Source organism: Pelodiscus sinensis, chromosome 7 (assembly GCF_049634645.1).
Source record: "Pelodiscus sinensis isolate JC-2024 chromosome 7, ASM4963464v1, whole genome shotgun sequence".
In the NCBI taxonomy this organism is placed as follows: Eukaryota; Metazoa; Chordata; order Testudines; family Trionychidae; genus Pelodiscus; species Pelodiscus sinensis.
In genome coordinates, this window is record NC_134717.1 from 70837661 (window position 1) to 70850705 (window position 13045).

The window sequence follows — 13045 nt, forward strand, 5'->3', positions numbered from 1 at the left end:
AAACCCTTCCAGCACATCATTAAATTTAAATTCATAGAATCATAGAACCATAGAGCTGGAAGAGACCTATGGCAGGACCAACCCCAACTAAATCAACCCACCCAGGGCTTTGTCAAGCCGAGACATAAAAATCTCTAGGGATGGAGACTCCACTACTTCCCTAGGTAACCCATTCCAGTGTTTCACCACTCTCCTCGTGAAATAGTTTTTCCTAATATCCAACCTGTACCTCTCCCACCGCAACTGGAGACCATTGCTCCTTGTTCTGCCATCTGTCACTCCTGAGAACAGCCTTTCTCCAGCCTCTTTGGAACCTCTTTGGAACCTTCAGGAAGTTGAAGACTACTATCAAATCCCCCCTCATTCTTCACTTCTGCAGATTAAACAGACCCAACTCCCTTAGCTTCTCCTCGTAGGTCATGTGTTCCAGCCCCCTAATCATTTTGGTCGCCCTCCACTGAACCCTCTCCAATGCGTCCACATCTTTTTTGTAGTCGGGGGCCCAGAACTGGACACAACAGTCCAGATGTGGCCTCACAAGAGCCAAATAAAGGGGAATAATCACATCTCTGGATCTGCTGGCGATGCTCCTCCTAATGCACCCTAATATGCCATTAGCCTTCTTGATTACAAGGGCACACTATTGACTCATATCCAGCTTCTCATCCACTGTAATCCCCAGGTCCTTTTCTGCAGAACTACTACTTAGCTGGTTGGTCCCCAACCTGTAACAATGCTGGGATTCTTCCGTCCCAAGTGCAAGACTCTGCACTTGTCCTTGTTGAACCTCATCAGATTTCTTGTGGCCCAATCCTCCAATTTGTCTAAGTCACTCTGGACCCTACCTCTGCCCTCGAGCGTATCTACCTCTCCCCCTAGCTTAGTGTCATCTGCAAACTTGCTGAGGGTGCAATCCATTCCCTCATCCAGGTCATTAATAGATATTGAACAAAGCCGGTCCTAGAACCGAACCTTGGGGCACTCTCCCCATCCTGACATCGAGCCGTTGATCACTACCTGCTGGGCCCAGCCTTCTACAACTTATCATGGAAAACAGTCCCTCACTCTCACGGGCCTTGGGGGACAGGCCAATCTTTGTCTACAGACAATCCCCTAACCTGAAACAAATTCTGTCCAGCAACCACTCAGCATACCTCAATCATACTCACCCAGAAAGCACCTCCACAATGAACTCCAGTGCCAACTCTGTCCACACATCTATGCAAGCGACATCATCACAGGACCTAATCACACAAGCCACCACATCAGAGGCTCATTCATCTGCACATGAGACACTTTTAAATGGGTCTCAAACACTATCAGTGGGGCCTAGAGATTAAATGCCATTCCTTAGGAAAGGACTATAAGAGAAGACTGGTCAACATGTCCCCAACAGCACTTACTATAAACAGCTGGGAAGTGAGAGAACTCATGCTAAAATTAAACTATTTAGAGAAAAAAAGTTTCTAAGATCTACTGATGTCAAGTACAAAGATATTTTTCATGCTCCTTTCTTTCTTCTCTACCCTTTTCCCCCTATATTTCTCTCGTGTTTCCTTCTAATATCTTTCCCTACCATTTCTTTCTCTCTGGCCCCTATACCTTTATGATATTGACATTAAACTGCTATTGTACATGCATAACACTTGATTATTCCACAATCCTAACTGAATACCTACTCACAGTTTACAAGGGTTTGTTACTGTTTTGAGTGAAAGACTAGTACATTTACTCTGGAAGTTTAAGATTACATCCTCTGTTCCACATACATCCATGGATTGGTGCCTCCTTTATCTTATATATAAAACAGGGCTTATAAAATGTTGAGATCATTGAATATACTCTAAGGCTACATCTACACTGCAAGGTTTTTGCACAAAAATGACCGTTTTTTGCGAAAAAACCTGCAGAGCGTCCACACCTCAAATGCGCTTTTGCGCAAGTAAATTGGCAGTAAACCAGCAGAACAGAGGGCTTTTTCTGGTGTAGGTAAACCTCCTTTTATGAGGTATAACTCTTTTTTGCACAAGAGTTCTTGCACAAAAAGGCAAGCATGGACGCTAAGCAGGGGTTCTTGCGCAAAAAGAGCCTATCAGAAAAAGCACAGGTGCTCTGATGGCCATTCTGTAAATGACCATCAAAGCTTTCTTGCGCAAAAGCGTCCATGCAGTGTGGACACTCTCTTGCACAAAAGCATATTGCTTTTGCAATGTGCTTTGGGGTGTGGACGTGCTCTTGTGCAAGAAGTTTTTGCGCAAAAACTCTTGCGCAAGAAGCCGGCAGTGTAGACGTAGCCTCAATGCAAAACATTATTATACACAATTATATACACTGCATATTAAGCCCCCATTCAGTAAAGCACTTATGCACATGCTTAGTTTTCAGCACAAGAAGTCCCACTACGTTGTCTTGGTTAGATTATGGAGGTTTGCCATATGTTGTGAAAATGAGAAAACAGATGACAAAAGGTTAGGTTAATTTTGACATTTTCAAAAACAGTGGTTAGAGGCAACAGATTTAGAACAACATAAAAGTAACAAAGAGATTTTCTATGGAAATCAACACAACACCATCTGCAGCAGAATACCAAATGCTGATAGAAAAAGTTTACAAATAGTTTGGGGACAACAATCATGCAGAAACGAGATAAACAATTCCCAGATGGAACAATGAAAGGACATAGATTACATAACAGCAGAATAGCATTCCCAGGCTCTGGAGGTACCATATCATCCTTTTCATTAATCAAAACTAATCCAGAATTTTACTGCTTAATTATTTCCAACATACTCTAAATTTCCTAATTCTGAGACAACACTGATGGGATTGAAAAATATTAAGATTTGTATCTTGTATTTCCTCTCTTGATTTTGTCATCCTTACTCAAGCTGAGTTGGACCTTCGTCCATGAATACTCCCATTAATTTCTTGCAGAGAAAACTATGTGAATAACAGTCAACCTCTTAAAATTTAGGGGGTAAAAAGAGATCCAGAGCAAAAAATAGGAATATTATAATTAAAATGGATACAAGTGATGAATATTTGATAATCACCTTGCAATAAAAAACAACTTCTTATTGATATAACTTTGTGACAACAGTGAAGTTTGTGTTCTTTCGTCTCTTAACAATGCTTCCATCACGCCTGCCAACTAGCCAGTTGGGATTAATACTCAAGAATTCATGGCACACTTTGAGTTTAGCTCATAACACAAATATTTTAAAAATGTCTGAAAGGAATAGTCACACTAAACAAAAAATCAAATTCTTCCTCTAAGGAAAATAAGCCAAAAACATTTTTGAAATCAAACTCCAAGAGACATGATTAGAAAATAAGATTTAATTATCTCAAATTTTCAAGTTTCAATGTCAAAGAACTATTTTCGCCAAAGTTATAATAGGTTGAAAATTGCAAGGGACTGCCTGTACCTTGCTACAGTAATTTAATATCAGATAACTTTTAACACATCAGGTGGTTTTGATGACATTTGTAGATGCTCTAGTCAGCTCTGCACTATAGGTCCATAACATTATTTTTGTCACTGTACTGTACCTGCATGATATTTCCACCACCTCAGCGGAGTACTAACTAAACTGGTCTTTTTATTTCAGTGAGAGCAGAGAAATAATCCATTCATGGAGCTGATGTCACTGCTCTCTGTTTGAACAACCCTTCCTGAATGTAGACAGTAAGCAGCTTAACTAAGATGACTTGAGAGTCACAATTTTTAGCCTCTCACAGCACCTCTCTCTGAAACAGGCAGCTCCCATTAACCTGTATAATATGACATGGGTAATGAACTATTTCGGTTTTTAAATCTCAGATGGCTCTCTCAATGATATCACAGCTCAGTTTTGCTTTGTTGAATTTCTGCTGCTACGGACTGTTGCACTTCATGCTTACATCACACTTTTGCCCTTTGCTTAAGGACCGAAAGAAAGGAACACCTGCCTCTGTTCTGGCTGCTGCTGCAGCATAAAGTCAGCTCCTTTGTCTGGAGAGGACAGACCAAGGGCACCAGCTGTTTGTGAGGTGAACAGGACATGGTACCCTGGCAGGTGCTTTATTTCACACTTTCTTTTCATTCCCCACTCACTCCCCTCTGTACCGCTTGCGGTTATTTTAGGAGGATGTTGGTATGTGCATATTTATTATAGTTTTTTCTCTATCTTTCTGTTATTAGCTAATGTCTTTGTTTAGAAGAGAGCCTTTTTAGTCTGTTTTTTACTTGTTTCAGAAGAGTGAGTTCCCATCGATTGGCTTAGTTTTGTTCATTCTTCATGGGGTCGAGGTGATGGGGGAGTAGGGCTTAGTGCATTTGGGACAGGGATCAAAACTCAACATCTTCATAACAAAAAGACCATTTCCCCACCATCGGTTGTGACAGTTTTTTGTGGTTTGTCTGAGTGAAGGGAAGGAAAGGAAGAGTTATTCCTTTTTTATTGTTATTTGTTTGGCAATGGTGTGACTGGAAGATGGTTCTGTAAGGGGCAGCAATAGGATGTGAAAATTGAGTGAGTGGAGGAATTGAACTAGAGGGATTGAAGATAATCTAAATTGGGCCCTTAATGGGTACCTAACGATACACCTAGCTTTAAGCAATATGACCAGTCCAATTGACTTGACTGGGACTACTCATATTCTTAAAATTAAGCAGCTTTCAGAATCTGAGCACACAATGTTAAAAAAAAAAAAAAGCCTTTCTGAAGCGGAAGTAAGTTTCAGGGACAGCAGAAGGAGCCTTTGACCCAATTTACCCAACTTGCACTGATAAAAGTGGATGAGATGGAACTGGTCATTCCAGATTCCTTGGGGGCCATCTTCAATATTTAGCTGGTATGATATTTAAATCCCCACTTCATTAGCAATTTTGGTCACTTATATTTGCAACCCTAGTTTGAACTAGGGTGCAAGTGTAGACGTACCCTTTGTGAGTATGCTCACCATCTACACATGACGCCTCCTCTTCACATCTGAGTACTTACCACCAAGTCTCATACCTACATCATTCCAGAAAGGAAACTGAGAAAGTAGCAGCTACTCAATTTCAGGTGCACAAGAATGCCAATACTTTCAGTCTGAGTGATAGCCTTTGGCATTTAGGCTATGCTTGTCAGGGTCATGAATAAGTCTCTTTCTGGGTTTGGATTGTGGTCAGCTAGTTACTCTGTTGCACTGGGCCCTGAGTAGCATTTGACATACCTGTACTAACCTTGAATTACAGTGTCAGCAAATAAAGGACATTGCTGAGCTGCCTGGAGCTTACTTGTAATTTTTCCAGACATTCCAAGAGAAGAGCAGTGCTGATAGACAATTGTGTCATCAGTCAGATATTTAAATTTGGCAAACCCCAATGATCCATATTTTCAGTTACATGGAGTCTCCCAGTGAGCCCATTTCTAAACACGAGGTAGAGTATCATTAGCACACTGATACTCTAGCACACTGACACACACTGATGAAACACAACTATATAGCTCTAGTTTGATGGCCACTGCTCTGGAGGAGTGTTTGGAAAATACTAGGTCAATGCCTCCATTTGTAACCTTAATTTATACCCTGGAAGAATACGAGTCTTGCAGAAGAAAAGCTGTCACCTACATGATTTGTCCTTCATGCTGATTCCCTATTAAAGGAAGTTAGGTTAATAGTTTTGGTATCATTACTAACACTTCTACTCACTCATGGTCATGCCCTCAATGGAAATGTGCACTGCTAGTGGCATATTACCCCATGACACTTTGCAATAGCAAATAAGCTGTGCTCATGGAAACAATACTAGACTGACATTCCCTTCTGATGACTGGCATATGGGCTTTTCCACTCCGCGCTGGACAGGGAAAGATGGAAGGAAATAATGAAGGAGGCATTGGACATCAATGAGCGTTGAGCCCATGGTGGTTGTTGATGATGTGGGCTTTTCAATTGCTTGTACTTTGTCCATAATAAACTGGCATAATCGTTAAATGCCAAAAGCAACAGTGCTCATATTACATCTAGTTTGCATTCTTTATGTTGGCTGCTTGTGAAGTGGCTGGTTGATTTTAAGCAAACACTGACATGTTTTAAATCTCTACCCCTGGAATATATTTGAAATATCCAACTTGACTCTGATCTTGGTGGTATGTGATATCTGCACAAAACCAGCCATTTACAGACCCAGAGACTGAACGTCAGGTCAGCAGGCAATTGTACATGTTCTGTGATGGACCTAAGTGTGCGGCCTTCCCCAGACAGGCATCTTAGTCTACATCTAAAATATTGCCAAACAATTTGAGGTTTCCCCTGCCCCCAGTGTTTATTAGCTTCCTAGCCTACACTTCTCCTCCACCTCCCCCCCCCCCCCCACACTGTTTTTTATTTTAACGGATTCTCTGAATAGGGATTTTTATTATGTTTCTGTAATGTTCTACAGGAGTTTCAGAACTAAGTTATAAAATGCCCAGAGACTTGGTGGGATAGATGGGTGTTCTAAAAATAAAGTGTATTAATAATTATATATAATAAAAGGTACATAACACTTCTCAAAGGATATGAACAGCAGTGAATTATTTAAGGGAAGAATGTGCACAAAGACCTACAAACAATTAATGGCATCCCAACGTCAAAAGAGGGAGTAACAGACAGGAAGAAATATTTTTAATACCATAAAGAAACATTTGTTACTTTCAAGCAAGCTGAGTTGCAAAGCAGCCCTTGAAGCTTTCTTCATTTCTTCTGTGACAGAATTGTCTTTGCAGCTTTGATGCCAGACAGATTAGAATTTCTAACAAGTTCATCCACATCATCCCAAGATTATCACACTGATTTCTCCCAGGTGATCAAAATTACAGAAGGCAGGATAGTGCCTTTTCATTTGAAAAATAAGACTTCACAGCAGCTAAGGTGCTTATAGTTTGGTGACTTAGTTAGGAAGGGGCACAACAATGTAATTTGAATTTTGGGTGCTGGTATCTCTCAAGGAGCTTGACTTCAAAGAGAAGCTACCACTTGTACGCAGTGTTTCAGAGGTGGCTGGTGGCCTTAAAGTTTTATTTTACTTAACTCATTTCGGAGCTCCCAATTCAGATTTTTAGATAAAGATCAAACCAAAGCAGCTGAGTCGAGTAATGGTGAGGAGAAGTCATGGGGCATAAAGAAATTAGGTGACTTAAAGCTGCTTTTCATGTGCACATCTGCTATTTTAACATCCACAAAAGAAAGCAGGCCTCAAACTACTGCTGTAAGAAGAACATCTAGGCATACTGAGGTCAGCAGAAGGAAACAAAATTACAGGTTGAACCTCTCTAGTCCAGCACTCTCTGGTCCGGCAACATCTGTGGTCTAGCATGATTTTAGTTAGCCAGCTGTTCAATTACCATGGGTATGACCAAGTTTCCCATGGTCCCATAAAGTTTGTTTACAGTCACCAGTCCTGGCTCTCAGTGTTCTTTGTTGTTATTTAGTTCTAATTTACCCCTAAGAGTTCAATAAGCAGTGGACGTGTTGGTAATGCTGCTAGAAAATACTGATTTCTCGTGGTTCAGCAAATTCTCTGGTTCAGCACCAGTCAGGTCCCAAGGGTGCTGGACTAGAGAGGTTCAGCCTGTATTAAGAAACCAATAAGTTTAAATAAGGAGGAAATGATACTTCTCCCATACATAAAACATGACCTTTTCCCCTATGCTGCTCCCTATACTTGGAAAAACTTCTTTTGCCATCCTCAAAGCAATTTAATTCTTCTCATTCAAATATCTCCTTAAAGTATGCTCCTTTCAGATAGCTATCCATAGTTAAACTCCTTTCTGGAATCCGCTACTCAAAGTCTCATTACTATTTTTAATAAAGCTGGTCAAAAATCCCTTTTTTTTAAATGTTTGCATTAAGTGGGTGGGAAAAGTTTTACTTTTTCTCTCTAACATTTCTCCAGCAAATATTGTTTTTTATTAAAAAGAAAAAGAAAAACAGAAACTGAAAATGAATGAAGTAGAAACTTTCCAGAAAGTTGTCATTTAAAAACACTGGAAATGTTTTAAGCAGCTCTAACTTTTTACTTTTAACCTCTTATTTAAAAAAATACTCCAAGTTCTGAACTAGTACATATTCATTACAAACATCATCCGCATATATTTCATTATTTACATATTTGGAGTTTTACTATTCTACAATAAAAGCTCCCATTCATTGCTTAGGACACCCTTGAAAACCGTTTAAAACCATATTAACAAACAATTTTTCAAATACCCCCAAACAAATGAAATCAAATCCTCTAACAACAATAAAAATATAACAATAAATCACTCTCTCCAGGTAATCATTATCCAGCCCTATCCAACACTCATTTTCTGTCTGGATAGGAGTGAAAGGCATGTTTTACAGCTGGCTAACAAACTCTAGCTATTATAGAAAGGGAATGAGGAAAAGTTTTAAAATTCTGGGATCAACACTCCCTACCAGCCATTCCCTCTTTTCATACCAATAGGACTTTAGCTTCACTACCTCTTCTTGATTTATGTAGATGGACACAGCAAAGAAACTAATGATGGTAGACAGAGATCATGAACTTCTTGGGAGTAGAGACACTATCTTCTTACAACTTTTATTTAAAATGCGAGGTATTTGTACATTTATAAGTATCTTTTTTCCTACTATAAACTTGGTCTCAGAGTGGACTAACTTTCCTGGAGTAAGCATAGACATCTTCCTTCAGCTTCATATCTCAGAATGCATCCAAAGGGTGCTCCAATGGCCAAGGATATATACCCTTACTCCCTCTATACGGAACGGTGAGGGGGGTCTGTCATTTCTTCTCTGCCTAGCTGGAGGAGCTGCTGCCATAACACACTCCTGTTCAGGTTGGGCTATCAACAAGACTCAGTCTCCATAGACCAGGGGTCTCAAACTCAATTTACCTTAGGGTCAGTGCCAGTTCTCAAGCCCTCCTAGTGGGCATCCCCCTCTGGCAGGGCTCCGAGGGGACGGTGATTTCCTGCCCTGCATGTTTCCCAGCCCCTCCTGCTGACCCATACGTTCCCCTGAGTGATCTAAAACCCACCAGAGGCCCCTACCACCACTTCTAGCAGCGCAGCTGGGCTAGAGTGGCTGCTAGCTCCATGCCACTGCCAGCATGTCCCTCGGGTCCAGGAGAGGTCCCATAGGTGACAGCCATGACAATATTAACTCATCTTGTGAAACTGACTATACATCAGTGGTGCCAATTCTCCTGATTTGATCACAACCCTCCTGATAATTGGGGCTTTTTTATTCTTCTGGAAACCTCCAGCTACATTATTAGAATTAAGCCAGATCTAGGAACGTCACTGCCTGGTGCCTCATGCACTGCTATCCACTGTGATCACTCTGACTTAGTAGATTATGCTTGTTTGTTGGTGCAAGGCATTAGAAGAGAATCCCAGCCTTCTTCTTATTTCTTTTCTTTTCTTTTTTGTAAGAAAGACTTTAGGTTTCATGGTTTGTGGAGAAAATGTGCCCCTGGCTCAGCCAAAGACATCAAACCCCATGTGCCAAATAAAAGATAACTCCCTCCGGGGCAAGTGTATTTTATCTGTGATTTCAAGAAGCCACACTCTTTTTAGGGAGCCAGGAAGAGGATTCATGAGTTTTGAATGCTTGGGGGTGGCAATATATTACATGCAAGCTGATCATGTCCCTCTCCCATATCCAGCAGCCCAGACAGAGACCAGGGAGCCTAGAAAAGACATGAAACTGAGTCCTCACTCAGACACCCCCATGTCCTTGTGCTGGGATTCTTCTCCCTCCCACTAATATCTGTGCCCCTCACACCGGAATCCTGCCCCTGACATAGACTAACATCCATGTCCTTGTACTGGCATCCCTTGCCCAGAATAACCAAAAGTGAAATTCACCAGCCCTGCCCCGCTTGCACTGCAGGAGCACTACATAGCACCCCCACATATGGCAATACCGACCACACAAAGAGAAACTCAAGGCTCTGTTCTGTTTTCCTTTCCAATGCAGCTAAACAAAGGTGATTTTAAAATAACTGTCAGACACAGAAAGATGATGTTGTGAAGAGTAGGACTTTAACAGGGTTCAAAAAAGAACTAGATACATTCATGGAGGTTAGGTCCATCAATGACTGTTAGCCAGGACAGGTAGGAATGGTGTTCCTAGCTTCTGTTTGTCAGAGGCTGGAAATGGATGACAGGAGAGGGATCACTTGATGATTACCTGTTGTGTTCACTCCCTCTGGGGCATTTGGTATTGGCCACTGTCGGCAGACAGGATACTGGGCTAAATGGACCTTTGGTGTGACCCAGTATGGCCGTTCTTATGTTAAATATTACTAACCATAAGCTGCTTTAGCAAACTGTTGACAAAAAGTCACAGCATCTAACAACTTCCAGGGACTGATTGCCTCTGTCAATGCCCACCCTATATTACTCATAGGTACTTACGTTCCATAAAATAGGGGCCAGGCTCAATTCGCCAAACAATTTGTCCTTTTTGCGTTCCCGTCACTCCCCGGTTCTTGGAATCCCAGAAATTGGCAGGAGAATTCTCATCTGGAAAAGTAAACAGAAAATCCTAGTCTGTAAAATGGTAACTATTGGGATCAGTGGATTCTGCCCCTCTCACATGACTCAGATATGTATCAGGTGAGAGTACCCAGGAAAGAGCTAGCAACAAGAAAGAGAGACCTTAACATTCTTTCACATTTAATTAACCACAGTTCTTGGGTAAGTAACCCCTTTTCTTTATAATTCACCAAGTTTGTTTGTTTGTTTTTTGTTTTAGAGAGTCACATTAAATCAGAAGACCATTAATCATGGATCTTGCCCAGAAGAAAACGGTTGCTTGTGGTGGATTCTTTCCAATGCTAATTGGGATTCAAATAGAGACTTCAAGATATCAGATTAAACCATCAGTGATAAATGGCCTTTCACTTCACTGCTGGTATTCATATCAATTTATGTAAAGAGACCAGACATATAGAACTAATCAGCGTATAGTGTCTTATTAAAGGTAACCTGAAAAGGCAAAGTGTTAAATTCCAAAAACTTTACTTCATGTTACTTTCAGTATCTAGGCTAATGGGAGCAAGCAGCACATTGCAACTGAAAACACCACATCTTAGAGTTGCCACATTATACTTCCTCATCAGAGCAGTCTCTCTCAGTTCTGTGACAATCCATCTGTAATATCGTGAAATCCAACAGACAGAGCAGCAAGGTAAGAGTTGAGGTGCCTCAATCTCTTTTTAATAATAATCTCTTTTTTTAATAAGTTATATCCCTTAGAGAAGAAAGCAGCATTAGGATTAATGCTCCTAAAATCTAGTCTTGTATGATGTCGAGCAACTGCTGAAAGGCAGCTCAGCACTCTCAGTTCTTAGCTGACTCCAGTAGGCATTCACAGTGTTCAAAACCTCTGCGATGTTCTCAACTATATACAGGAACAGGCACTTAGTAGCATGCAGGGCATCTGTGAAGAAGTAAAAGGAGGTTTGGGAGGAGAAAATGTTGCTCTTTTAAATTAATTAACATTATGGTCTTTGGCATCAATAAAAAGAGATTTTCCCCAAGTGACAACTTACTGTTCACTTACCTATGCTCCTCTTTGAAAAAAAAAATCCTTAAATTACATTTTTCAGAACTTTAAGCCACTCAGCATTTTAGATGAGTTTCAATAAATTATTGCACATTGAAGACTACACACATTCCACATTTATTTATCAAGGGAGGGGAAACGGGTGGCTTTGTGCTTTGATGTATTACAGAAGTGAATCTCAATTTAAGGAAAGTTTCAAAGCATCTTTCTAAGACCGGTTATTTCTCTCAGCTGTCCTCTTAACATGTCACCCAATCTGCAGAAGCAGATGTACAGCAAGTATTTTCCTTTAACGTGTATATCTTTTTTTCAGAGTGAGTTTCACTGACCTGACATCAGTTTCTTTAGTAAATATATGATAAAGAACCATCTTCTCTTCTATTTTTCTCAAGTTTACATTTTCACTAAATATTTTCTTTTTTACTAGACTGTTCAATTGCTTGTTTAAATTATTGATCAGAAATGCAAAACATCAGGACTTAATTTTACACCAATCACTAGTAGAACTCTAGGATGAGATTTTCAGTGAAATCCTGGGGATTTAACATCCATCCTTTTTTATAGCGCTGCATTGAAACCTTCAATCCTAATTCTAATTTTGATACTTAAACACACTCATATTTTTATTAAGCACACATTTCTGTCCCTACCTTTTCACACTGACAGTTCTCATTTTGATACAATGCAAAAAGAAACATAGTTTTGTAATATTAGAGAGTTCTTTGGTTTAAAAAAAAAAAAAAAAAAAAAAGCATCATATCATTCACTAGAGACTCTTATATGCATACTTTAACCAGTGAGGCAACCTCACTTCTTTGCTACAGCAAAAAAAAATAAAAAAAAAAAAAAGAGAGAGAGAGAAACTTAAAAGCAATCAAAGTGGAATCAAACACACATTTAAGAGCGGAATACAAATTTAATCCCAAGGCCTCACTCCTCTTAAAGTTTAGGAAGCAAATTACATCTCACGAACAAAAGCATCCCTGGAAAACCAGTCTCTAAATAAACTGTATGAGAGCAATCCATTTAAAATGCACTAAATGCAGTTCGGAGACTTTTTCAACCTTCCCGTACTTCCAAATGCTAAGTGACTAACTCTGATAATAAAAGCCAATTAATTCTCCATAGCGGACTGTGAACATTTCACAGGCTTTCCAAGGGAAAAAAAATGTCACGTGGAAAGTTTATTTAATAAATTTGACTGTTAAGAATCCACACTTCACTGCACATTCTAGCCTTACCTCACTACTGCAAAGGACCTCTGCTGATCCTAAAATGCATTCCTTCATATCAGACCCAATAAATGAACTGGAGAATCAAAAAATAAGACGTTTGCAGACACATTCTGCATGGTTCCCATTATTCGCGCATTAGCCCTGTTTCCAATTAAAAGCAGTACGTTTTACAGAAGTTGCCTTCTAGAACCAGACAGTGTAGCTCATTGTTGAAGAACTAACCCTATACTATCATCATT

General features: G+C 40.1%; 1 protein-coding gene across 7 annotated transcripts in view; it reads right to left on the minus strand.

Annotated features, from left to right (window-relative positions):
• HECW2 (HECT, C2 and WW domain containing E3 ubiquitin protein ligase 2) overlaps positions 1–13045 on the minus strand; it is a 309520-nt gene that overhangs the window by 127855 nt on the left and 168620 nt on the right. For 6 of the 7 annotated variants that reach the window (XM_075934226.1, XM_075934227.1, XM_006117907.4 and 3 more), the window contains one exon: positions 10419–10526. In XM_075934226.1, the coding sequence (XP_075790341.1) occupies positions 10419–10526 (108 nt within the window). Of the gene's footprint in view, positions 1–10418; positions 10527–12812; positions 13042–13045 lie in introns of those variants that run through there. The other variant, XM_014570879.3, reaches the window with a different exon arrangement.